Source organism: Phalacrocorax aristotelis, chromosome 21 (genome assembly GCF_949628215.1).
Source record: "Phalacrocorax aristotelis chromosome 21, bGulAri2.1, whole genome shotgun sequence".
NCBI classification, from domain to species: domain Eukaryota; kingdom Metazoa; phylum Chordata; class Aves; order Suliformes; family Phalacrocoracidae; genus Phalacrocorax; species Phalacrocorax aristotelis.
Window position 1 is genome coordinate 6,322,007 of NC_134296.1, and position 25,748 is coordinate 6,347,754.

The window sequence follows — 25,748 nt, forward strand, 5'->3', positions numbered from 1 at the left end:
CAGGCAGATGCTCCCGGGAGCCCCAGCCAGCCCCGCTCTCCCACGCTGGCCTGCAGCAGAGGTAAGAGATGCGAACGCGGCACATTTGGAGCAGCAGCACCAGCCGCTGCCCGAGCATTGCAACAGCCGGGGATTGCAGAGCTGAGCGCAGGACTTGGTGCAAGAGCTCGTGGACGCGTTAGCTGGTGTCGTGCTGGATGGTGTTGCAATTGAAGAGTCAGATTCATGCTGGTTTTGTTAAGTTGCACTTAGTTCTGAGCCTGCTTTAAAGGTGGGAGCAAATCAAACCAGAGCTATTTTCTTACTGTATGTGCAAACGCAGCGTGAATGAGCAGTCATTCCCGGACAGGGCAACTGTGACCCGAGAGCACCCTGCTGACAGCACGAGGACTTAAATCTGTGCGATAAAATAGGGGGACCTTGTTGCCTGCTGGGCTGTGTGTGGGTCAGGAAAATGTCGTGATCCATTAAGGGAAGTTCTGAGCTTCTGTGAATCAGATGTCAGTGAAGAACCTGTTCTTTTTCCACATTCCTCTTCCTCCAACGAACATAAATAGCTACAACCCAAAATAAAGCGTGACTTCATATATGTGGCATGAACTGTGTGCAAGTAGTCAAATGATGCAGAGAAAACTACACAAAGCCGTGAAAGGACTTTGGCACGTTAACAGACCTGTCATGCCTCACCCTGCCCATAAACAAAAAGATCACGAATGATTCAGTCCTGGCCCTGAAGGAAACGCATCCATGTGGCGTCACCGATAAGATACCTGTTAACGTAACGCCGCTTGTTTGACTTTTGGACATTTTCCTTGGACCAAATTGTATGTACAGTGCGTATGCTGACAAATCAGTTATGAAAATCACTGAGCGGTTAATACCTAGTATTACACAGCAGTTTAGAGAAATAATTAAATCTTAATATGGCCGGGAACTAAGCAAGGAACCCTATTTATTATCCCTATTTTACAGACAGGAGGTAGAGAACAGAGGCGATCTGTTTCCATAGCTTGGTTAGCATTAACTCTACATCAGAAATGAGGAGTCAGCTCTGAAGGTAAAATACAATTTCCCGACATTTTCCCCAAGGCTTTAATTAAAAATAATAGACAAGGACACTGCAATCCTGGACAACCTGATTTTGTTAATCCCCTCATCGCATTCTTTTGTTACAGAAGGCATTCTGGTGCTCAGACTCAGAGGAGTAACAAACCGATATTGATTTCAATCAATTTGAGGTCATTTTATTCTGCCCAGTCCAGAGCAGAGCAAAACCTGATGGCGGTTTACAGCTGGCTGCATAGCTTCATTCAAAATGCAGGCAGACGTTTAATTTGTATGATAAAGAGTTGTAATTTTCAAAATAGCAAGACGAAATTTTTTTGGTTTTGCTCCTGTTATTAGAGGTTTCCCTGCCAGGGAGAGGTTTGCAGGGCTTACCCATGGCGGGGCTCGTGTGGGGCAGGAGCCAGAGCCGCCCTCTGGTGCCGCCTGCGCCGTGGGCAGCGGAATCTGCCCAACGCAGGTGCTTCAGCAGCTGGGTGTCTCAGAAACTCCACGGATACCTGGATTTCTGTGTTTAAGGCAGTCAGCGGAGAAACTCTGCGTTTTCTTCATGCGCACCTGCCCGCTCGCTCCCGAGAAGCACAAAGGGCAAATAGATAACGTCGAGAAGGGCAAATTGATAACGCCGCGTAAGTCAAAAATGTTTATAAAAATGTGTCGCCAGAGCGGTTTCGCCGTGGCTTTGTCGCCCCAGGGCCGATCGCGATCGCAGCGCTGCTACGGTCATGAGGAGGTCTCCAGAAAAAGCGGGGTGGGTACGGGAGGCCCTGATCCCAGACTGTCACAAGCGGCCTCTGCTGTGACCGCGCGTAAGAAAAGGTGCAGATTTAAGATACTGATTCTGTACCCTGTAACGAGACGTTCCTTTTCTCAGTCATTTCCCCAGTAGTTGTTCTTTTTACTTAAGTTTACCCAGACTAAGGCATTAAGCTTGCCCTTCAGACACTTCAGAATATTCTTCAGAACTTCAGGAATACCGATTTACTCCCACGACTGGTCTTTCAGGCAGTTGCATCCATCAAGCAGATGACGTGTGCTACTGACATGTCGATACAGGTGCTGAACTCAACGCTTCCTAAAGTCCATCTACTTAATGATTTATATATTTAAACGCATTAAAGATTCCGGAGGTACGCAAAACTCTCTTTACAGCTGTTCCTCTTGAAACTGACTCTGATTAATCAGAGGAAATAGTTTATTATTAAAAAGAAAAGTTATTGTTGAACTCGTTGAAAGTGAAGAAGCTTCATCTCGAGCCGTTGCGAGGCTGCGTCCCTCTCGCCATGCCTGCCTCTTAGAGTCAAGGAAAAAAGGGGAAGGAGACAGAGGGAAAGCTGACGCAAGCTGCTCCGAGACTGCATTGCATAGATGTGAGGACCTAGAAACGGCACTGGTGAACAACAGCGAGTAGAGCACAACCCTGAAGTTCAAGATGTGGGGCACAGAGTACACTGACAAAGTAATGCATGCATCAGTCGTGTTTATTGGTGCATCAACAACTCTTGTAATGCAGGGCACATGTTTAAGGAAATACGTCATAGCAACTGATCTGTGCTGACGATACACCGAATCCCAGAATCCCAGCTTGGAAGGGACCTCAGGGACCATCTAGTCCAACCTTTCTGGGAAGAGCCCAGTCTAGACAAGATGGCCCAGCACCCTGTCCAGCCGACTCTTGAAGGTGCCCAACGTGGCCGAGTCAACCCCTTCCCTGGGGAGATTATTCCAGTGGTGACTGTCCTCGCTGTGAAACACTTCCCTCTCGTGTCCAATGGGAATCTCCACAAGGGCAACTTGTGTCCATCCCCCTTGTCCTCTCCATGGGACCCCGTGTAAAAAGGGAGTCTCCATCTTCTTTGTAGCTGCCCCTTAAGTCCTGGTACGTGGGGATGAGATCCCCTCTGAGCTTCCTTTTCTCAAGGCTGAACAAACCCAGCTCTCCCAGCCTAGCCTCGTACGGCAGCTTCCCAGTCCTTGGATCATCCTGGTGGCCCTTCTCTGGGCCCCTTCCAGCCTGGCCACATCCTTTTTGTACAGCAGGGACCAGAACTGTACGCAGCGCTCCAGATGCGGCCTGACAAGCGCTGAGTAGAGTGGGATGATGACTTCTTTCTCTCTGCTGGCGATGCCCTTTTTGATGCAACCCAGCAGCCTGTTGGCCTTCTTGGCCGCAGCAGCCACTGTTTGCTCACGTTGAGCTTCCCCCGACCAGGACCCCCAGGTCCCTTCCCACAGAGCTGCTCTCCAGCCAAGTGGGCCCCAGGCTGTGCTGCGCTCCCGCATTGTTTTCCCAGGTGCAAGACCTTACACTTCTCCTTGTTGAACTTCATAAGGTTCTTGCTGGCCCACCCTTCCAAGCCTATACACGAGACGGACTGCTGTGCCACCGAATGACATTGATAACCGAGACTTTCAGAGGCCTTTGCTAATGCCACTCGTCTTGCTGCGAAGGGAACACGCACTGCCTGCACCCCTGCAAGTCCTTGCTCAAGAGCTGCTCGACATGTGAACCCGGACAAGGTTTTAAAGTGCTGTTATAACCACGAGATGTGTCTCTCTTCATACAATATAACGTGTTTGTGAAAGGCCACGTGATTAGAGTGTGTTAGGCTCTTTAATTAAAGAGGGAATTTAGTGCTGGTGAAACGGCCGGACTGGCACCAGGAAATGAGAATTCTTTATTTAATTCAAGATCCAGAACTGCACAGATTGGTAGAACAATACCAATAACCCAGCTTTTAGTAAGGACACCTCCGAGGCAAAAGTTTCAGTTTCCAGGGCCCGTTTAGTTACTGACCTCCGTGCTGAGGTATTTGGCATGGAAATCAGCGCTCATTTTAAATGGGAATGGGAATAAGAGTAATGGTAAGGCTATAAGCCCGTATCTTATGGGCTTTCTGGATTGGTCTGGAAAGGGGACATTATTCCCTGCTGGAACCTGAGCCTACATCCCACATGACCTCTGCTGGATTGTAAATAACAGTCTACCGGGTAATTAATGACGGTTCACTGCAAATGTATTAGTGATAATCAGAAGTTCATCCTACTAGTACCAGGACGCCATTTTTGGGATACTTCCATAATTGTATTATTAAGGGCAGGCAAATGCTGGAGAAAATATATTTTAGAAAACCCCAAAATCTACAGCATTTAGGAAAAAGAGAGCTGTACTTCGGATGTATCCATATCTTACATTTTAAATAACGTAGATACTTCACGTTTGAGAGAGTTTAGGAGACTCACATAAGGTTTTCTAACTCACGGTCAATACCACAGGTTACCTGCTCTTCCAAGGAGTTTGTCAGCGCGCAACAGTATCAGCTTGTACAAAGATGAATTACTGCAGTTCAGTTAACTTTTTTTTAACCAAAGAGATTTTATTTTCTAGGCAAGGAAAGAAAACATCCAAGCAGTGATATCAACACATTTCCCTCAACTGGAACCGATTCCTGTTAGCAGATTTCCAATGCAAACATGATATAGCAAAGCTAAACACTCTGGATTAAATAAAACTAATTTTTAAAGTACTGCAACTCAGAAATACAAAAAAAAATAGTTTTACACACTCTCAGAAATCCATCCAGGATACAAAGCTAAAATCTAAGTGTTTCTCCCCAAAGTCAATGCATTTGCAAACATGGCAGACAATAAATATGTATCTTCCACTCCTGTTTCAAAGACACCCTAAGATAGTCACCTTGTACACCTCTCTGAGGTAGGTATTATGTCCATTTTACAGATGGCAAATGGTGAGGATCAGCTCCTTGTCCAAGGCCTCTCACCGCTTCAGTGTGAAGGCTGAGAATACAATTTAGGATTGACAGTCTCTTGGTCTCATTCCTAGACAGTATTTCATCTCAAGTAGTTATAACACAGTGTAATCTTCAAGTTCCTTTGAACTGTCAGGTATCTCTGTAGGTTTATAAGCTTCCAGAGGGCTGGTCTGAACGTTGGGGTTTGGGTTTTTTTCTTCCTAATGACAGGCTAAAAGCAAAGTGGGGTTTAACACTGGAAGCTAAGTGGCTTTCTATAGGAAACTCCCAACAGTGCTAACGTGTATTTTAATATTGAAATAAAAAGAAACCTGGTCCGCAGTGCTCTCAGTGATTCTATTCTCTATACTTAATTATTCATGCCTCAATTCAGCAAAGCACTCATGTAATTATGTTCCTTCTTCAGTAAGACCCTCCTGTGTTTCAAGGTCCAGCTGGGAGCCTCTCCTGAGAACTTCAGCGAAACGTGCTTTTTATCGTAAATAAGTTTTTGCTGCACCAGGAGTTTAGCCAGGTGCCTTAACGAATGGAGGCCTTTAAAACTGGAGCTTAGATTCCACTTGGAAAGTGGGTTTATTTCTGCCTGAGTCCAAAGATGCGCGTTCTTGCTCCCCGTTTGTAAAAGTGCAAGGAAGGTAACTCAAAACAGTAACAGAAGAATAGCAGGCTAAGAATATTTTAGAATTCAATAAAACAAGTATGTGTTGCAGGCATTTGAAAGAAAAAAATAATCCCTTTCAGTAAAATGCACCTTTACAGCACCTTTTAAAAGACCCCAAAAGCACTTACTGTTAAGCCTCACAACCCTGCTGTGAGGTAAGATATATTAAACCAATTTCGACCTCCCTGATCCTGAGCAGTACGAGAAGTAGGGCAGTTTATGCAGTTTATTTTGTTCTGAAAATTAAACTGCACCCTTCATTATCAGAATTAAAGTCTTGCTACTGAACAGTCATCAGTGACAAATGAGACGCGTTAAGGCAGAATGCCGATGAAGAAATTCAAGCCTCCCTTCCAGGTCAGTGCTCCATCCTGAAAAGGGCAAAAACCTTTTACTGGCAAAGAGTGAGAACTATACCTTAAAGTGCGAATTTACAGTATTTGGAATCTGGTACAGCTTAGTAACACCGTGGCCATGAGATCGGCTATAGCCAAGTGAAGTCTGCTTAAATGTACTTAACAGATGCAAATTAAGTCACTTCCCTAACTACTATATTTCCCTCTTGCCAGAATTTCAGATCCTATTATGAAGAAGAATCCAAAGTATTTCAAGAAACATGCCTATGTCCTGATGCAGTGTAAACACCAGGGGGTTGATAGTTATTTTTCAAGCAACTAAAAACTACCTACGGAGGATTAGTAAGTTTATTCAACACTTAACCATCTACTTATTAATTTAAAGAAGGCTATCTTAAAGCTTAGAGGCCATTTCTTTCTCTAAAGCCATGACTTCACACAAATAATACAGTCTACTTCTGATGGTAACATAGTACAGGGCAGCTCTGGAAATACTCTGTCCATTAAAAATTGTGCACCAAATGCGCAGTTTCCCCTGAAAGAACTGCTTGTGTGTGCAGAATCTAATTCTTAGTATAAGTAGTGCTGAGATGTGTGTTTCCCAAATGCTTAGATTAATTTAATTACCCTGAAAGCATAGCACAGAGCGATTATTTCAGCAACTTAGAGGCTAGATTTTACGCTAGTGTTGAACGAGCCTGATTTTGTGTGTCTGCTCAGATCACGTACACAAAGAGAAGATTATTTCAGAAATCAGGTTTTAGCTGCCAGTGTATGCCACCCACCAAAGTACTATAAATTAGCATGCGAGAAGATACCTATCCCAAATCCGCTGGAAAAGTCACTAACCGTAACAAACCTGTGCGTCTTGGCCACCATTAAGTTAATATGCTTTTCAAGCTTTGTGAACGGAATTTTATGATTACATACAGCTTATCTGGAAATCCAGAATTTTATTCCGGATCGGTGAGGTAGTCGATGTAACCATCCTCATGTAGACGTCACACTTCTCCAAAGTTGGTGTGTCCGGTCTCCTTGGCGTGTTCTCTGGCTTCCACTTGTCCAGTTAGTCCCTTCTGGCACACCATGCACCTCAGCGTAAAGCGATTCACATCGGTAAACTGCCTCTTCCGTCTGGCTTCATCCGCCAACTCCAACGCTTGCGCAAGAACAACATCATCGGTTGTGGAGAAAATGGTCTGGGGAGGAATGTCCGAGTCGGGGATTTTACGCTCAAGCGGATCGTAATGAATCCCATCATAAATTAAAAGGACCCGCTTAGTGTAACCGGCATCTTCCCCAAAACGGTCGATTCTGACTGTCTGTGTGTCCACCACACAGATTTCGCACTGGTAAAATTTGGATAAAATGGACACTTCGATGGCTCCTCCCCAAGTCTCCTCTCTCCTGATCCAGTCGCAATACTCCCGGTTGGTTTTCCCTAGAACTGCCTCACAGTAAGACTCGGGATCGCTTGCTACTATCTGGGCTATGAGGCTGCGCATCTCTGGAGCGCAACCTGGGTCGTAAACGCCCCCCTCCACCACGTAGTACACGCTGGTGAAGAGACAGGAGTTATCTGCCGGAACGACCCTCCTCGCGAGCACCGGCACGGCTTCCCTCACCGCGTTGGACATCGTTCTTTTCGCGACTACAGGCGAGTCGGTCTTGGGTTTGGACGTATCTTCTTCAACTATTAGAGTATCACCTGTCAGACACAGAAGGAGGGAGAAACACGCGGGTGGGAGTTAAAAGGCGGCGATCCTAGAACAGAACAACACGGTTGCGTCGGCGTTAAGGATCGCGCTTGTTTGCGGCACCCTGACAGAAAACTGCCGAGGCCGAAGCAGCCGGTAGCAGCCCGACCCGCCGGCGGGGCTCCGGTGTACTCACCTGTCGGGTCCCGGCTCCCCGTCCCCTGCCAGCCCCGCCGGAGCCCCGCACTTCAGCCCCCGCACCCCGGGACGCAGCCAGAGCCGGTGTCGTGTCCCTCCCGCGGCGGGCGGTGACAGCTGCCCCGGGGAGGAGGAACCGGCCCGACGGCCGGGCGCTGAGGGGCGTGCTGGGCCCCAGCCGCTGGTAATTAAGGTAATTGCAACCGGCGGAAGCCTCAAAGCGCCGGTGCCGCCCCCCCCCCCCCCGGCTCTCACCCGAGTGGATGCCGAGGTCGCCGAGCCGCCGCTCGCCGTCGCTGAGGTCCAGGCTCCGCGGTGGGAAACCGAGAAGGAGGCGCTGGGCCGGGGCGGGGACGCCGGTGAGGGCGGCGAGGGCGGCCTGCATGTCCCGGAGGCGGGAGTGGGCCGTGAGGCCGGGCAGCGGATGGGTGCCGCTCCGGGCCTTGCAGCGCAGCCGCAGCATCCTCGGCTCGGCCGGGCCGCGCCGCCGCCGCCACCGAGCGACCGGCCGCCGCTCCCACCGCGCCCACTCTCGCGAGACCACCCGCCGCGCCCCGTCATTGGCCGGGCCGCCGCCAATCAGAGAGCCGTCGCCAATCAGAGCGCCGCCTCGGCGGGAGGAGCGGGGTGGGCGCGAGGCGGAGCGGTGCGCGGCGGGACGCCGGTCTCGCTCGCAGCGGTGACGTCGCGCCGCGGAGCCGGGGCGCGATTTGCATGCGGTTTGCATACGGTTCGCATGTGATTTGCATGCGGCGCGGCGGCTCGGAGCCATGTCGGCGGCGCCCCGGCACGGCGGCCCCACGCGGGGCAGGGCCGGGGCCCTGCGCGGCGGCGAGAAGCAGTGCTGTGAGTAACCCCGGCGCGGGAAGGGGGGGGGGGCGGGCGGGCGTTTGGTATGCTTAAGAGGAAAAAAAAAAATAAATGTATATGTTTACAGGGATAACGCTGCTCGTGCCGCTTAGAAAAGCGCGCGGCTGCCCTTAAAACGCGTTCGCACCCCGCGCGGGGACGCGCCGGCCGTGCCCGCGCCCCGCCGGTCCCGCGTGGCCGCGTTGGCTTTGCCCCCCCCCTCCCCCCCACCCGCTCCCGCATCTCCTGGGCGTTGCGGTCAGCCCCGCACCGTGCTGCTCCCCCAAACCTGCCTCGCCCCGCGCGTCTTCTGGGCTCGCTGTGCCCGTTTTCTGAGAGGACGTGACCATTTTGCTAAAAACATCTTTCTTCTGCCCTTGACAGCTCCTGCCCAGTCGGTAAATATTTTTAACGCTCCCAGACGCGTCTCGGTCCCATCGGGCGCGGCGGGTGATGGCCTCGTTAGCCAGCGGCCCAGGGCTCGCTAGCTGCGAGGGCACGGCGGCGCTCCTGGAGATGTACAGTTATTAAGGCTGGAAAAGACCTCAAGTCGAGCAGCCAGTCTGTCCGTCCGGGAGCCGGGGCAGCTCTGCAAGGGGGATGGCTTTGGGTTGGGGCCAGCTCTTTGCTCTGAACCGCTCCGTGATGCTGCTTATCTCCGGCTTCTGGGATATTTTTTTTTTTTTTTGCAGCGTGGGCTTCCTACATGACCAACTCCCCGACCCTGATCGTGATGATCGGTCTCCCCGCGCGCGGCAAGACCTATGTGTCCAAGAAGCTCACCCGTTACCTCAACTGGATTGGGGTGCCCACCAAAGGTGTGTGGAGGGGCCGGCCCGGTGCGGGGGTGGCTCTGCCCTTCACCCAAAGCGCTGCGAGACTTGTCTGTGAAACGCTGTCGGTCTCACGCGCTCGTCTTTTTGTGTGTGTGAAGTGTTTAATTTAGGAGTGTATCGCCGGGAAGCGGTGAAGTCTTACAAGTCCTATGACTTCTTCAGGCATGATAACAAAGAAGCCATGGAAATCCGCAAGTAAGTCAGCGTCAGGGAACCCAGCTGATCCGTGGCAGTCTGGTTAGTCTCAGGTCTTGGCAGCCTCTGCGTTTGAGAAGCACAAAATAACATTTAAGGGCTGTGAAACCAGGGCAGGAGGTAGCGCAGCCTGGCCCACGCAGGGATCCTGCCAGAGGGGCTGTGCGTGGGAGTCGTGTCGCTGGCACAAGGAACGGGGGCTGCGAACGCCCGGCGATGAATGAAATATGAAGCAAGTTGTAGATACAGATGCCTTATGGTCTCTGCAGAGCCTCCAGGGCTCTTGGAAAGATGCAGGGGTGGGTGCCCCACGGGCAGAGAGAGAGAAAGTATTTGATTCCCTCCCCAGAAGTTCAGAAGCCTTGCCGTCCGAAAACGACTGCTCTGACAATACCCATTTTTTTATCCTGCAGACGATGTGCCTTAGTGGCTCTGGAAGATGTGAAGGCTTATCTCTTGGAGGAGTGCGGGCAAATAGCTGTAAGGCTTTTCTGGGCTAAGCATGGGCTTATATCTGGGTAGTTCAGAGCTGCTCCAGGGCATTTGGGGACTTGATTGGAATCCCAGATGACTTGGGGCTGGTTGAAAAGTCTTGGATAAACTTGCTTATTGCTGCTTATTTATTTTCTGGTAGGTGTTTGATGCAACCAACACTACTCGAGAAAGGCGGGACCTGATCTTAAATTTTGCTAAGGAGAATGCTTTCAAGGTAGCGCCGCTGTATTTACTTTGCGGTTGGAATTCTTGCACTGAGGGGCATCGCTGCTCCCTTGGGCAGGAGCTCTTGAGCTTTGATTCAGGGTAGAGATCTGGACTCTCTGAAACATGCTTCCTTGCCTTCTTTGTAGGTGTTTTTTGTGGAGTCTGTCTGCGACGATCCAGAAGTCATTGCTGCCAATATCCTGGTGCGTGCTGCATTTTCCAGGCCCAGCGCTTACCGGGGGGTGCTCGGGGCAGGGTCGCCAGCTACGACAGCTTACGGCAGTGTCTGCAAATGCCTTGCTCTTACGTTTCACCTTGGAAATAAGCAGCGAAGGTTTGCAGGTTTATAAAAGCTAGAGATGCGTTTAGCTATGCGAGAACGTGGAAGTCAAATGAAGCTGAAAAATGTTTGACCTTGAAGCGTGTCGCCTTGTCAAGGGAAGGCAGGCAGCGAGTGGCTTGCAGGGACAGCTAAAAGCGAGCCAGCTGTGTCTGTCGCGGGGCCAAGCGCTACAGCGCCTTCAGAGTCACCCTTTGTTTCTTCTCCAGGAGCAGGTTTTTCCACAGGGCAGCGTTAAACAATGCTCATTTGTTTCAGAAGGGCAGAATAATGTTATTCAGCATTGCTTTTGCTCCCTATCGAGTTTGCTTTACTCTCACAAAGCGTCGCTGTCTGTTGATCAGGAGGTGAAAGTTTCCAGCCCCGACTACCCAGAGAGAAACAGGGAGAACGTGATGGATGATTTCCTGAAGAGGATTGAGTGCTACAAGGTCACCTACCAGCCTCTCGATCCCAATGCGTATGACAAGTAAGCGAAGCCCTGGCTGGGCTGCGTTTTGCCCTCGCGCACGTGAGCTGCTTTGCTTTGTCGCTGCTCTTCTCTGGCTCAGGATGCTGCAAGGCATCTGCTGCAGCCTCCGCTCTCCCGAAGCGCGATTGCTCCTGTGAAGGTGATATCCTCGGGTACAAATCTGAAAGGATTTTTCTCTAGTGTACTGCATCGTAATGCCGCTCTTTGTTTAAGCACGGCAGTTCAGTGTCTCTTCTGTCTGCTGGAGCAACCCAGTGGTAGGGCTGATGCCTTTACTAGAGGATAGATAGCTAGATTACACCCGCAGATGCACATGCTTCATTTTTAAAACCAGTCGTGTGGGTGTTCTTATTTTATGTTGACTCCAGAGATCTTTCCTTCATTAAAGTGATCAATGTGGGACAGCGGTTCCTAGTAAACAGAGTCCAAGATTACATCCAGAGTAAAATCGTCTATTACCTAATGAACATTCATGTCCAGCCACGTACCATCTACCTTTGCCGACACGGTGAGAGTGAATATAATCTTGTTGGCAAGATTGGTGGGGATTCTGGTCTGTCACCACGTGGGAAGCAGGTACGTGTTTGGCAGCACCCGGGTTGCTGTACTTGTAAAGTGTTGCGTGACCAGGGTCAGAGCCGGGCTCTGCATCCGACTCCTGCGAGGGGCAGCCCCGCAGCTGGATCTTGCCGTGACAGCCACAGCCCTTGAAATGATGCTTTTAACGGCAGCGGCAGCTCCTGCTCCCTCCCAACCTCCCCTGACTTTTTTTCCAGTTTGCTCAGGCGCTGAAGAAGTTCATCGAAGAGCAGGAAATTGTTGATCTGAAGGTGTGGACGAGCCAGCTGAAAAGGACGATCCAGACGGCCGAGTCCCTGGGGGTCACGTACGAGCAGTGGAAGATTCTCAATGAGATCGATGCTGTGAGTGAAACGCTCATTGAAGCCCTTAGCTTTTCTAGATGGAAAATAATGTTTAAAGATAGATTTATCGCGATGAACTTGCTTATAGATGATCAGGAAATAGTCACGTCCGGGTATCGTGTACTCTTGCCATCATCCTGAGGATAAGGATGGTTTGGTGCAGGGCTGACGATGCCTGATGCTGCTAGACCTTGCCGGGAGCGTGGCCAGCTGGTGCTGAGAGAGAAAACAGGGAACAGCCCAGGCATTTGTCATGCCGGCTGTAACGCCTTCCTGGGTGGACAAAGGTTACTGCTCCCGCTCTAATTCTTTCAGGCAAAAGAAATTGTTGCTGTGGAAATGAAGGTTCGTTTCCATCCCTGGTTTGAAATAAAACCACAAGCCCATCCTCTGCAAAGCACCCCGGACGTGCAGCGCACAGATGCTGGGTGTGCGGCTGTATCGGTTACGAAACCCAGCATTTTTGCCACATAAAGGGATTACTGAGCTCAGCCACTTGCCTCTTTTTTTTGCGTCATTGTACCTCTTGAAACAAAGTGTGTAGTAACTAGTTCTCCTTCCCTCAGGGCGTATGTGAAGAAATGACCTATGCAGAAATTGAAGCCAAGTATCCAGATGAGTTTGCATTGAGGGATCAAGAGAAATACCTTTATCGCTATCCTGGAGGAGAGGTGAAGACCTTAAGAAATAACAAGAAGCTACAGTATAAGTAAAAGAGATATATATGTGTAGAATTGAAGGACTTTACTTAATTTTAACTTTTTCTGCCAATATTCATATGAGAAACTGAAAACTCTATGATCCCCGGCTCTCTCTTAGAGGAAAGGTTTATTGATTTCCTTTGTCGTGGTGGGCAAATGATGCCTTTCCACCATATTAACTGGGCCACTTGCCGAGCCCCTCGATGCTCCCCTCAGACCCAGAGGGGCTCCTGCATCGTTGCTCCTTTGGCCGAGGCCTGGATTGTCACTAGGAAAAAAACATCTTGGAAAGAAAACGGCGGTGGGTGTGGTATGGAGTCATTTCTGGTTTTACTTCACAACCTTGTTGAAATGTATAATTTAGTATTTTATTTGTTTTTCTTGCTGCACTTGTTAAGAGTTACCAGTAATCTGAATCCTCCTGTAATCTGAGGGTTGCTGACATTAAATGTCACCTTCTGCTTTTTTTTCCCCCTGTATTTACTGGATCATCCCTAACTTCTGCATTCTGATATTTTAACTGATATTTTCCTGAATGGTGAAGCTGTGTTAATTGCTACTTCTGCTTCAAACCTCTGTTTACAAAACCCCCTGAAAAATTCCTGTTTTGTTTTTCAGTCCTACCAGGACTTGGTCCAGCGCCTGGAGCCGGTAATTATGGAGCTAGAACGGCAAGGCAACGTCCTCGTTATCTCCCACCAGGCGGTTATGAGGTGCCTGTTGGCTTATTTTCTTGACAAGAGTGCAGGTACAAAAATAAATGTGTGATGTTAGGGGCTGGTTTCTCTTGCTGCTTCATTCACGGAGCTTTTGGGAGGGTGGCTTGTAATTACTGTTTTGATTTTTTCCCGAGGGAAGAGCTGCTTAAAAAAGTAAAAACGAAAACATTTCTGAAACACTTTAACCATTGCCTTTCGGAGCTTAGCGAGGAGCTCTCTGTGAGAAACGCAGATGCCTGCGCCGCTGGTTTTTTGTGCTCAGCAATTGTTTCTGGAGCCGTTCCCACCAGTAGCATTTGCCTGATCTTTGGGAGATGATCTTTTTTTAATGTAAAGAAAAAGCTTTCTGACGCATCAGCGGCCTGTGAGGGGCGGCAGTGGTGCCGCACCTCAGCGAGATGCTGATCCTGTGCCTGGCGTGCTGGCCTGGAAGCTAGTTCCAGTCTGCTGCAAGCTCCTTTATTGAAACTCCAGTGAGTGGTACAGGAGTTTAATAAAGCTTCTAATAAAGCTAATGAACTTTAATAAAAGTTTCATTTAAAACTCCCAGGGGTCCATGGCAGCTGTTGCTGCAGTGTTTTCCCACTCGTGTGCTGCTGGTTTCCCCTGGCCCCGTGCGTTGGCAGTGGTGGGGGAGGGCGGCTGGGGGTCCGGGGGGGGCTGTGACACCACCTACCCTGGGCACAAGGCGTTTGTACAGGTGGCATCTGCTCTTTGCTCTGTGAAAGGTCCCACCTGAAGCCTGGGGGGTGGCGTGGGCAGCCCTAACGCCCCCCCCCCCCCAACACCTTCCTCTGTCCTAGACGAGCTGCCCTACCTGCGCTGCCCCCTCCACACCATCCTCAAGCTCACGCCTGTTGCGTACGGTAAATATTGGCTTTTCTTCCCCCCCACCCCGGTTTGCATGTGTGTGCAAATCTGATGGGCAAGTCTGTGTGTGCGGCTGCAACTGGAGTTGCTATAAATGCTTCTGGTAATCTTTTGGACATAGAAAAAGGTTCTGGCAAGTGGGAGGGTTTTGGGGGAACAGCGGGAGTCGGGATGCGTGGGGGTGTTCTCCCAGGGCCCCTCCTGTAAGCAAGTGGTAATTGCCTGTGGGTGTTGCCTGTTGATGGAGGCTGTTTGTGCCTCCAAACTTGGATTTGGCTCTGGGGGGCAGTGTGTTAAAAATGGCTTTTCCGTATAGACCTGTAGTCTACGTAACACAGACCTGCGCTTTTGCACTGAAGGTCAAAGCTAGAAAGTAGTTAAAGTGTAGAAATTCTGTAAATAGGGTGAACTGTTTATTTATGAGCGGGTTTATTTTTAAAAACCAAAAAAAAAAAACCCCAAATTTATTCCTGCTCACTTCCCATGCTGTTTCTCAATATTTAGGAAAAAAAATAGTTACTTAATAGATTACTCTTCCTCCTTCCCTTTCTTTTTGTAAAGGTTGTAAAGTAGAGACGATCACCCTGAACGTGGAAGCCGTGAACACCCACCGTGACAAACCCTCTCTGAACTCAGTAAGTTTCGCTGCGCAGCTCTGGCTTTCTCCCTTTAGAAAAAGAGGTACCTAAGCTGAGACACTCTGAAATACCTGCTAGAAATGGCCAGTTGCTTTTAGTGACCAGAAAGACTTGCTTCAGCAATAATCCCCAAAAGCAGGGTTAAATGTAGGCTGAACTCACGTGCTTCCCAGGCCAGGGGGAGATATTTTTCAGAGCTGTTCAAGGAGGCAGATTGGGCAAATTTAGGACGTATATTTTAAATTCCAGGTCTCGTTCTCAGTTTGCAGTGACGTGTCTGTTGTCGATGCTTGTTTGCATTCATCGCGGTAATTTCCAAAAGATTTGCCAAAATGTTTGAAGTTAATTTTCTTCTTGTCTTGATGAGCTTTCGCCTTTCTAAAGCTGCAGGCGGGGTTAGGCTGGGCCTGGGCCGGGCTCTGGGCGGCGTATGCAGCCCTCGGGGGGGGCCGGGCTGGCTGCCCTGTGCCGGTAGCTGGGCGGAACGGAGGTTTTTCCCTTGTCTCTGCAGATTTTGTGAGCCTTTTTACGAATATTTGGTGGAGGGCAAGACAATGGTGTTCCTAAACTTTGTGTATACCACAACGGAAGGTCCTATTTACCTCCCTGGCACTGGGCGTCAGCTTACAGGAGCAGTGGAAGCGCTTCAGCCTTTGACTAGCTTTATTTATGAAATCCTGTCTCTCCCGTGACTTAGATAACCGGCCATCTACCTTGTTCAGCAAAGCACATACCTACGTGCTAAATCCGCGGCAGTGGCCGCTATTTCAGGTGCTAGCTTCTGGGAAGGCTGCGTCGCGATCGCCTGCCAGCCCCCCGTTCAAACGCGACGCGCTTCGCTTTGCCACGAGCCAGGGAAGCGGAGAGCTGGTTTGTGCTCTTGAAGTTCTTTTGGTACATTTAGGCTTTAAGCTGCCTCTTGTTATTGTATTTCATAAAGAGCCATTGGCTGGTTGCCTGGGATGCGGTTATTTCTGTGTTCCAGCGTACAGGAGTCCCTTTGCCGAGGGACCGTAAACAAGGGGTGGAGAAACGAGGAACCCGCGTCTGTGGCAGGAGGGTTTGCAGAGCTAAACCCAGCTGACTGTGGAGTGCTAAACTGGGGATATTCGGCAAGATTTCTGCGGCTGGTTCCGTTCTGGTGGTTTCCAGTTGGGCGTTTATCGCTTTGCGACTTCTGTGCGGTGCCTGTGTTGAAATCCTTGCTGCCCACCCGGGGAAGTCGGAGGCCGTTGCTGCTGTTCTTTGCTTTACTTGGGCAACGCAGCAGCTTTGGGGCAGAAGAAATGCAAAGAAGGGAAAGTTTTCTATTTGATTGTTTGGTTGGGAATTTTTTTCCCCCCCTAAATTGATTGTGCGGAGGGGAAAAAAAAAATTTTTTTTAAATTTTAAAAAAATAAAAGCCAAACCCAACCAACCAAAGCCATCTAAGCCAAAAAAAATCCCAGAGGGAAGTAAAACCGCTAAAAAAGCAGACTCTTAGCGGACTCTGAGCCAGATTAACTGACAGAGCAGGTCGTTTCCCACGGCTGGTGCTCAGCCAGGGCACGGAGCCGTCGTGGGCTGATGCGGGGTTCGCCGAGCCGCAGCCCCGGCTGCCGGGGGCTTGGGGGTGCCTGTGGGTGGGGATGCCGGAGGTGTGTGCTGGTGCGCGATGTGGCTTTAAACTGTGGTTCCCCCTCTTCATTCCTTGCGATACCCTCCATCTGGGATCAGAGCAACCTTCCCACCAGCCAAGCTCCTGTAAAGATGAGAAGAAACAGCTTTACGCCGCGGGCCAGCGCGGACACGGTAAAGCGCCCACGACATTACAGCGTCGGGAGCAAACCTCTCGACCCGCTGGGTCCTTTCCTGTCCCTGGAACCTCGAGATGGGGCCGACCGGCCGCAGCTGCAAGTCGGTGTCCAGGTGGTACCTTCCCTACACTCCCCCTCCCCACCATCACCCGCGGTTGTAGCTGGTCCTCTCTGAAATACAGACCCTTCCCAGGGTTTTAATCACTGTCTCTGTTCCCACATGAAAATCATTCTGGATTAGATTCCCTTTAAAAATAATAAATAAGAAAAAAAACAACTCCAAAACCCCCCAAAAAACCAAAATGTGCCCCATTAAACTAGAATTGTGGTGCCAGTGGCTTGCCAAAATCAGGCTCCATGCAGGCGAGTTTCCGTGAGTGCAGTAGGGTTTTGATAGGGTGGCCAATTCTGGGTAATATCTTGCTTTCCAGCAAAAATCTGATTGGAAAGACTTAAAAGTATCCTCTGTGTCCTAATTTTGATACTGCAGCCAAGTGTTGCCCTCGCCCCAGAGCGACTGGGTAGGAAATCTTTGTGCCTGTGATTCTGTGGGTGCTCGTTTCCCTGCAGATCCCGATGTCAGCACCTTCTTGAACTAAGTTTGGGCTCTTTGGGTGCCCAAATTAAAGCAGCTTGCGTTTTGGCAGTTGGCATTTCTTTTAGTTTAGAAGCACGTAGGTCCTCGTCAGTGTTGCATGCGAAGCCCCCTTTGTTTCTTTGCTCATTTAAAATTGTTTCTCTGCTAAATCAGGAGGTTTTTCTGTGCCTGGGGGATGGCAGGCAGAGCGGGCTGCAGGCTGCTGCCCGGCAGGTGAGGTGGTGAGGGAGGTGTGTCGTGGGCTTTGAGGAGGTCTTGGCTGGGCTCCTCGTGCAGAGACAGCCATCGTTATCAAAGCTGCTTAAAAATAATCTTGGATACTTTAGAGGTTAATGTTTTCCAAGCTATTCAGTGAGCCCAGCTTTGTGTTCTCCTCCTCCCTTTGGCAGTGTAAGTGGCCGGAGAGTGGGGAAAAAAGGGGCAATGCGGCACAGGTGAACGTGGCTGGTGTTTTCATAGTTGGTGAAGGCTTAGACATCCCCAAAACCCTGGGGCCCTGGTGGGAACTGAACCGGACAGGGCTTTGCATCGGGGTGGGTTTGGCCCACAGTGGTTCTGGATGAAGAGTCTGGATGGAGAGGACCCTGACTGCCCGAGGACTTAATTCGTGGGTGTCTCCAGCCGGGCAGCCCCAGGATGGGGATCCCCACCCCGACTGCCCCCAGTTTGCAGTTGTACCCATCGTAATGGCGAAGCACTGACAGCTCTGGGGTGAAGGAGCCTGTAGAAGCCCTGGGTTCTGGGGCCGGGCGGGCGGCCGGGAATCGTGCTGTCCCGAGTCCTCTCCCCTGAATGGAGCCCTTGAGATGAGCAGCGGTGGCCGGGCGCCGCAGCACGCGATGCCCATGCCTTGTATCGGCTCCTGCTGCGATACAAGCCTGCCCTGAGCCCCCTAACTTGAAATCTTTGGGATTGCTTCACTTCATTCCTCGTTTGCTTTGCTGCTTTTACTATTATTTTTAAAATCTCCTTTAAAATGCACTATGAGCTATCCTGTGCTGTTTCTTTTTCCTTCGCAGCCACAAGGGGGAAGTGCTTGCCTGTGAGTACCACTGAAAGCAGCTTGTATGTACTCTCTTTTGGCTTAGTAAGTAGGACTTCTCTTGATTAATGTTGCATGGAAACTACTTTGGGGGAAGACAAACGCATGGAGCAGAAGGAAGTCTTTTGCTGTATAATAACCTGTCATTAAGGGGGACCTCAGTGGGGGAGGAATATGTTACCAGGCTGATCGCCCTGATCCAGGGGCTCCAGCTGGACTTACTGGTGCATCGTGCTTGTGCTGGCTGCCCGCAAAAGTGCGTTTCACCCCGGGCTTGCTCTTTCCCTGGGCCAGGATGTGGGAGTGCTCTGTGCTGGTGCTGCTGGGCTGAGCCATATGGCTCGTACTGAGCAGGTCCCACTTACGTCTCTTCTCTGCCTGGGATGGAGCGCGGTGATGATACTTACCGCAGGGATTGTGCAGGAGTCATTGGATCGCAGCCTGGATGGGAGTGGAGCTGCTCAGCCCCAGCTCCCCGTGACTCGAGGGAGCCGGGTGGGTTTAGCGCATGCTTGGAAAGCAGCTGGGTGGCTAAACCTTTCTGTGCTGGTGGCAGTTGTCACCGCATCCTCACCGTCATGTCCTCTTGGAGGCATCTTTGGGGGCAAAGCGAGCAGGACTGCCTTCCTCCCACTAAGGGGAGAACGTGCCCTTGTCTGTCCCCCCTCTCCAGGGCGCCAGCAGCCAGCATCACCCGCGGGACCTTGGCTTCCCTCTCGGCCCCCAAGTAGAAATGCCAGAGATGCCCTCGCTTCGCCGTCCCCCCGCCGTCCCCGAGGCCCGTCCTTGCGCCCCTGCTCTGCTGGTGGCTGTGGCAGACCCTGCTGCATCCCATCGCTTGGCCTGTCGGGTGTTTCGCCTCGTGCAGTACATGCAACGCTGATGTTTTTTTGTCTTGTAGTTGTTCTTTGTGATTCAGATGCTCTGCCTGGGGGCCCGGCCGTATTGCACGGCAGGTCGCTGCGTGGGGCTGTGGGACAGCTCTCGGTGGCGTGTCTGCCACATCCTCTGCACCGTGCCGTGCTCGTCCCCATGTGCTGGGGTGACCCCCAGCCCCCGGCTGCTTCCACCCGCCTCCGGGAGCGTGGTGGTCTCCCTGTGCCAGATCAGTGGGCTGTGCCGGGGAGCACCCAAGGGTGACGGTGCCTAAGGGTGGGCTCAGAGGTAGCACAGGCTGCATCCTCGGAGGCCTCAGGTCGCTGCGTGTGGGCTGCCAGGGTCATGGCTGACCTGCTCTTGCTCTTGACAAAGCTCTGCTCCCTCTTTGCCTCTGCCCCGGGGCTTTGAGCAAACCCCCTCGCTCCTGGGCGCCAAAGGGAGAGCTGGGTTTAGCTTGAGAAGGTAAAGCGGTAGCTGGTTCAGTTTCCACATGTCAAGTGTTGAGAGAGGATTTCGGTCTGGGTGGGGAACGGGCTCCCGTGCCGCTGTGCAGGGTGGTCCCGGCAGCGGTGGGGCGCAGGTCTTGCTGCCGCAGGGTGCAGCTCATCCCGTCACGGGGAGGAAGGTGCAGCTCCTACCTCTGCCCAGGCAGCGTCCCTCCAGGCCTGAGAAATTCCTGCTTGAATGTATTTAGCGATTTGGATGTGCAGCTTTTTTACTTTAATTGCACTTTGTCCTTGAAATGAAGCTCTTCCAACAATTTTCTCAACTGCCCCGTCTTTCTGCATCGCCAGTATTTACGCGCATTTTGTAGGATACAAAGGTATGGGATTGATCCTAAAGTTGCATGCCTCTGTTCTCCTAATCTCTAGCGTGTGATAGTGTTTTTAATAATGGTGCAGGGTTTTTTTACTGACAAAGCAGCGCGACTGTCCTGCCAGAGCTGCGGAAGCGCACAGAGCATCAAGCTCCCTGATTGCCTTAGTGCATCTCCCGCGTCGGGACGGCCGACTCGGGAATGGCCCAACCGCTAGCGATGCAAAAAGGGCGTCTTTCTCCTGAAGCTGCCTTTTCTCCGTGGGTTTCAGAGGCCTTAATGTTGAAAAGGAGGGGAAAAGGAGAAAGAACCTGAGCTGGGGGAGCTTGTGATAAATCTGATAAATCATGGTGTACTGAGTCATTTAGAATCAAATCAGGAAAATTATCCACAGGCTAAAAATCTAAACTTTGCCCCTTCGGATTTGCCTTTAACTTGAGCCGAAAGGAGCTGTGAGTTTAGAAAATGAATGTATATGCCAGCTTTGCAGAATTACTTTCCTAACCTTGTGCTTCGAGCGTTTCTGTTTCGCCCTGTGTTTATACAAATAACAGACTTCCGAGGGGGGGGGTTGCAGATAAATGAAGGGAACTTGGTCCAACTTCCTTGATTGCAGTTCAAACCTTCTTCCCTCTTAGTGCTGGTGGTTTGCTTGACAAAGTAGCATGTGAGCAGCTGTCACGGATTACCTCTGTCTTTAAGTGTCATTGCTGAGAAAGCTGTTTAGGTATTTTCCACTTGTAATTTAAAGAAATAAATAGGGTTTGGATTTCCCGACTGTTGGATTTTTAAGTGTCGATGCCTACTGTTAACCATCAGCAAACTGGCTCGATAGCTGTGCCATTTTTTTTATTGCAAAACAGTGCTGGTTAGGTAACGAGGAGCTGCACGTATTGATTTGCACATCGGTTTGCAGTCTCCAGAAGCGCTGCAGCTGAGCAGAGCGGGCGCTAAACACCCTGCGGATCGGAGCCCTTCCGAGCATTTTCTGTGCTCTGAGACATGGCACGAGCTGCAGCTGTAGGGAATCCTGGCTGTCAGATTAACTTGTGCGATTGCATTTGTAAATATAGAATTCACTTGTACTGACCTGAGCGCGTTCCTGTCGTCTGTCGGACCCTCGGTGAGGCAATGGAGGGAGTTTTATCAAAGCTATAAGTATTTATTGTGGTTAATATGCAAAATTATTATTGTTTCTTACGTTTGTCCTGGAAGTGTACTTTCCTATGGAGAAGATAAATAAAAGCAAGATACCCCTAACAACCAGCCTGCTTCGTTATTGCCTGCTCTGTCCTATGAGATAGTCCAGTAAAGCTGAGCTTGCACGGTCTTGGGCTGAGACTGGGAAAACTCTTCATGCGGAGCTTTGCAAGAGGGTTAAAGGATGATGGAAAATGTGAAGCAGCTTGTTATTTGCTCAGGGAGGAGTAAATAAGTTTAATCCTCAGGCGGTTGCTGTCACATAAACCGACTACGTGGAGCTGGTTGGATCCTCCTGCCGCTGCAGAGGGTCTGTCTGTCCGTCCCCCAGCACTGAGCTGAGCTCTGCTCTCCCCTGCTTTACCATCTCCTGACTTACCCTTGTTATAACCTGTACCGTTTCTCTCTCCTTTGTAGAGGATGGCCGGTTTAAAGGTGTAGAGGTTTGTGCTCCCATCCCCAATTCAGCTGGGATTTCTGTGGCCGGGAAGAGCCCTCGGACGGGACTCGAGCACCCCTGGAGCACAGTGAGCTGCGCGCCGCTTCGGCCAGTATTTTCCTCTCAAATATGTTTTTAGAGTCTGTCTGTGTGTATTTTCTTTCCAAATGCTGACATATCTGTCCATGAGATTGAAGAAAATTTATTATGGAGATTTTTGAACCTGCTTTTAATATGTGAGCTAACATATCTCTGGGCTTTCTGAGGCGTTAAAATATGTCCCGCATCTTTCCTCCTGGTTGGGTGGCAAAATTAACCGCAGCGTATGCGAGGACAAGTGGTCGTATCCATACTCACCGAAGCAGCTTTTCTATGAAAGACACATTATCAGACCAAATCCCCAGGTTTTTATTTACCCATTTCCAAGTTCAAATGCAGTTATTGTGTTATTTAACCATTGAAATTGCTCCAGGTATACTTGGCTTTGCTTTCATGACTGCTGGTTTGAAAACACCCCCCCCAGGCTGAGGCCGTTCCTTTGCTCTGGGAAGGCTTTTGCACAAGGTGTAACGCAAGGAACCCGTCAGGTCAGCAAATCCCGGGGGGCAGAAGGGAATAAAAGCTCTGACGCTGGCACCAGCGTAGCTACCAGTGCTGCTGAATCTGAACTCAAGTCCTGCTTTAGCTTTGCTCCCTGATCTAAGCCTTCTCCTCTCACTGATTTTTATCTTTTCCCCGGGTTTTATGGATGCTTTTCTCTATTAAAACAGGAAAAAATCAGAGCACCGCTTCACTCGGTGTCTGGGAACAGCGGGGCTGCATGTGCAGGATTTACAAGTAGCACATGATTTTTACCAGTTTTCTTTTTAACGTACCAAATTTTAGGCTCACAAGAAGTTTTAAACTTGCCTATAAATAAGCTGTGAATGTTACCGAAGTATAATGCTGCCTTTAAGTTTAAGCTGCTTTAGTACTTAGCGCACAGACGGTGAAACTCCCCTGTGGCGCAGCGTGTGGTGGCTGCGTGTTACTTAATCCCCACCGAAACCCCAAACTTACAGTTTTTTCCCCACAAGTCTTGACTTGTGTTTTGCCAAACTCCGTTTTATCCCACTCCTGTTCTTGCAAAAAGGGCAAAATCCTCAGGTTGGGTGAAGAAAGGAGCATTTGGGTACAAAGCGGGAGCCTGTTCTGGGCCTGTTTCTAGTGACTCCGGGATTTATATGAGCAACTTCTGGGACCCAAGTTGCTTATTTTAAATGAGTAAAAAAACGTTGGTCGTACCCACAGTGGGGATCTGTGCTTGAGACACGTCGGCGCCCTGGCTGCAGAGGAGCTCAGCAGCCCGGAAGCCTGAGGTTTATGTGGGGATTTTGAGCTCAAACCCAGTTGTTTTAAACACTCCCAGAGCTTTAATTTGATAAAGCTGAAAAGATGTCCATGGCAAAGGCCCAGGCTCTAATTCTAACCCCTTAGGATTTACGTGGAGGAGAAGCGTGTGTTGATCTAAAGCAGTTGTGCCACGGAGAGAGGAAAACCAGTGGTTGAGGAACTGAGTTTTATTAGTTTTGTTCCTCGGGCTGTTTCCGCCAGGTTTGCTGCAGCCTTCTGCAAGAGCAGCGCCGTGTTTTCTTCTGCTTTAAATCTTACAGTGCTTAGAAATAAGCCTGGAAAAAAATAGAGGAGTTGGGGGAAGTTGAAGGAAGAGATTTAGAGCCTGTTGCCAGGTAATACTCGCCGTCACTCTCCAGTAACGCTCTGAACGCACAAACCTGCACCGCATCAGGCTGGCTGCTCCTGCCGAGAGACCCCCGGCTCTGCGGGGGGGAAAAGGAGTAGAAACGTACTGTAGGATGTTTACGCACACTCTGCTGTAATTACTTGCGAAGGAGTTAATAATATTTGTATCATTGGGTAGTTAATGGTTGTAAGGAGACAAAAATATGTATTTTTACCCGCCAGGATTCATGAATGTAGCTGCTAATATGTTGGCGGTCATAATTTTTTAATCACTGCTAAAAATCAGGCCTGCAGGTTTGGATCACTGACTGTAGGCCCCCTACTCCTATCGAGTGGGTCCCTGCTTTGGCCGTGGCCTGCTCGGCCGTGGGACGGAGCCTCTCAGCCGTCTCTGCAGACGGCAGCATTTGTGCCTCAGCGCTTTTAATTGACTATAGCTTTTTCCTCCTGCATTTTAACTTTCAAAAGGTAAATATGTGTGTCTAGAGCAGAGCAGCAGCAGATTTGTGATCATCGTTGGTGCCGTGCAGGTGAATCATACCTGATGTGACAGGTCCCGGGGTCCTGCCGAGCCCCGAGCTCTTAGGGGTGGCAGGGCTGGGGCGATGCCAGTGAGCCCACACATGTCCCCAGTCCCAAATGGGCTGGTGGGTCCCCGTGCCAGGTATTTCCTTGAAATCACCTGATTTCCTTGGCACCGTGCATGCAAATTACCCCAGAATAAACAGTGATTGCACAATGTGCCTGAACTGCGGATCAGCAGCGGCTCGTGCTGTCAGTGGGACCGGAGCTGCTGTCTTGGGGCAGTCGGAGGTGGTGAACGTGGAGGTGTGGAGGTCAGCTCGGTGCCTTCGTGAGCATTGCACCACGAGTGGGGGTTTTTCTTTATTTCCCCTGACTTCCTCTCCATTTCTATCAGCAGAGGTGGTGGTGGCTGCTGTCACCTTCAGTGAGCAGTGGCAGGGCCACCCGTGGGACCCGCGTCGCTGCCCCTGAGCTGCGGTCCAGGGGCTGGCTGCCCCATCAGCCGTATGGGTCATTTTAGGCAAAAGTGATTGCTCAGGCAAAATCTGTTCCAGCTCTATTGCCAGTGATGGGGAAAAGGCTTAAAAATCAGCCCAGGTAGCTTGAGTTTGTGCTGGCTGTGACGTCGGAGCTGCCACCTCTCTGTAAGCCGTCCCCTTCCCGGCAGCTTGGCGGTGGGTGATGGGGAAAGGCAGCGCAGCCGCCGTGGGGCCGCGGAGCAGCCCTGGGAGGAGAGGCATCGCTGCCAGCGCTTCCAGGAACCGCCTGCCCCGGGGGTACGTCCCAAACTCCCACCCATGCTCCCCTGGAGGGCGCTGGGCAAGCCCTGCAGGTGCCACCTCTGCTCTCCCGCTGCTCCTCTGTCTCTCAGAGCACTGTTTGCAAACTGCATCTCTGTATTGAGTGTTTCTTGAGATGGATGTTACGTGTCCACTTGCAATTTTGCTACTCTGCTGCTTTCTAATGGCTTTTTTAGGTTTTTTAAAAAATGCATTGTATGTGAACATGTGCCGCATGTTGTGTACCCTGTGCACGTGAGCATAAATATCCCGTGAGCATTTATTTACAATAAAGAGATTTTAAAAGAAAATAGATCTGGTTTCCTCTGTTATTTTCCATTATCGTTTGCTATAACTCTCTCTTGTGTGCTGATTTTGTGAGATAAGGGTGAATTCAAGGGAGTCTGTGGAAAGCGTTTGGAGGAAGGGGGTCTGCAGGGGAGGGCCAGCGTCCGTGGCTTTTGGGAGTTGGGCTGGAAATGGTGAATCCTGCAGCCCGGAGCTACTGCTGCCATTCCCTTCCCTCATCAATTTTAAGGGTGTTTTTTATTGGTGCTATTGGATTTCATAATTTCAGGTTTCCTGTGGAGCTGTTGGGGTAGGAACACTTATTTTAAAGCACGTGTATCTTTCTAGGACAAAAAAAGAAGTCAAGAGGAGCAACTGGAGTGACTGACCTGTGATTCCAGCATCTGCAGCTGGAAACCAGCTGGTCCCTCGCCAGCTGCAGCCTGAAGGGAAGTGACTTTGGATGTGGTCAAGGAAAACCCTTATTATCCTGTTTATCCCGCTGCAGGTTGAGGAGGTCTTAGGGGTGTTTAGCAGCCGTCGGAGCAGGAACAGCTTTCGGTGTGGCTGTGCCCTGGCTGATGCTCACGGACCGTGACCACCCTGTGCAGGTGCTAAATAACCTCCCGGGTGCCTGTGGGGAAACTGCT

At 50.5% G+C, this 25,748-nt stretch overlaps 2 protein-coding genes across 6 annotated transcripts; one reads left to right on the forward strand and one right to left on the reverse strand.

Annotated features, from left to right (window-relative positions):
* Positions 1-4,416: 4,416 nt before the first annotated feature.
* On the reverse strand, positions 4,417-8,301 carry YOD1 (YOD1 deubiquitinase). Its single transcript, XM_075115844.1, has 2 exons — positions 8,006-8,301; positions 4,417-7,563 (listed from the first exon to the last, which is right to left on the reverse strand). Exons 1-2 carry the CDS (start codon positions 8,211-8,213, stop codon positions 6,857-6,859), a joined length of 915 nt encoding a protein of 304 aa, XP_074971945.1. The 5' UTR covers positions 8,214-8,301; the 3' UTR covers positions 4,417-6,856.
* A 75-nt stretch (positions 8,302-8,376) lies between these two features.
* On the forward strand, positions 8,377-25,121 carry PFKFB2 (6-phosphofructo-2-kinase/fructose-2,6-biphosphatase 2). 5 transcript variants are annotated; one of them, XM_075115835.1, is made up of 16 exons: positions 8,377-8,596; positions 9,292-9,417; positions 9,534-9,630; positions 10,044-10,110; positions 10,265-10,339; positions 10,479-10,535; positions 11,017-11,141; positions 11,513-11,720; positions 11,921-12,067; positions 12,634-12,738; positions 13,387-13,516; positions 14,291-14,353; positions 14,919-14,992; positions 16,712-16,903; positions 18,409-18,431; positions 19,105-19,162. In XM_075115835.1, the coding sequence occupies exons 1-16, from the start codon at positions 8,521-8,523 to the stop codon at positions 19,160-19,162; spliced, it is 1,623 nt and encodes a 540-aa protein (XP_074971936.1). In that variant the 5' UTR covers positions 8,377-8,520. The 5 variants fall into 5 exon arrangements, with proteins under 5 accessions (XP_074971936.1, XP_074971937.1, XP_074971941.1 ...); XM_075115836.1 differs by having other exon boundaries at positions 18,409-18,476; positions 19,105-19,161; XM_075115840.1 differs by lacking the exons at positions 16,712-16,903; positions 18,409-18,431; positions 19,105-19,162 and adding an exon at positions 21,745-25,121.
* The last annotated feature ends 627 nt before the right edge of the window (positions 25,122-25,748 follow it).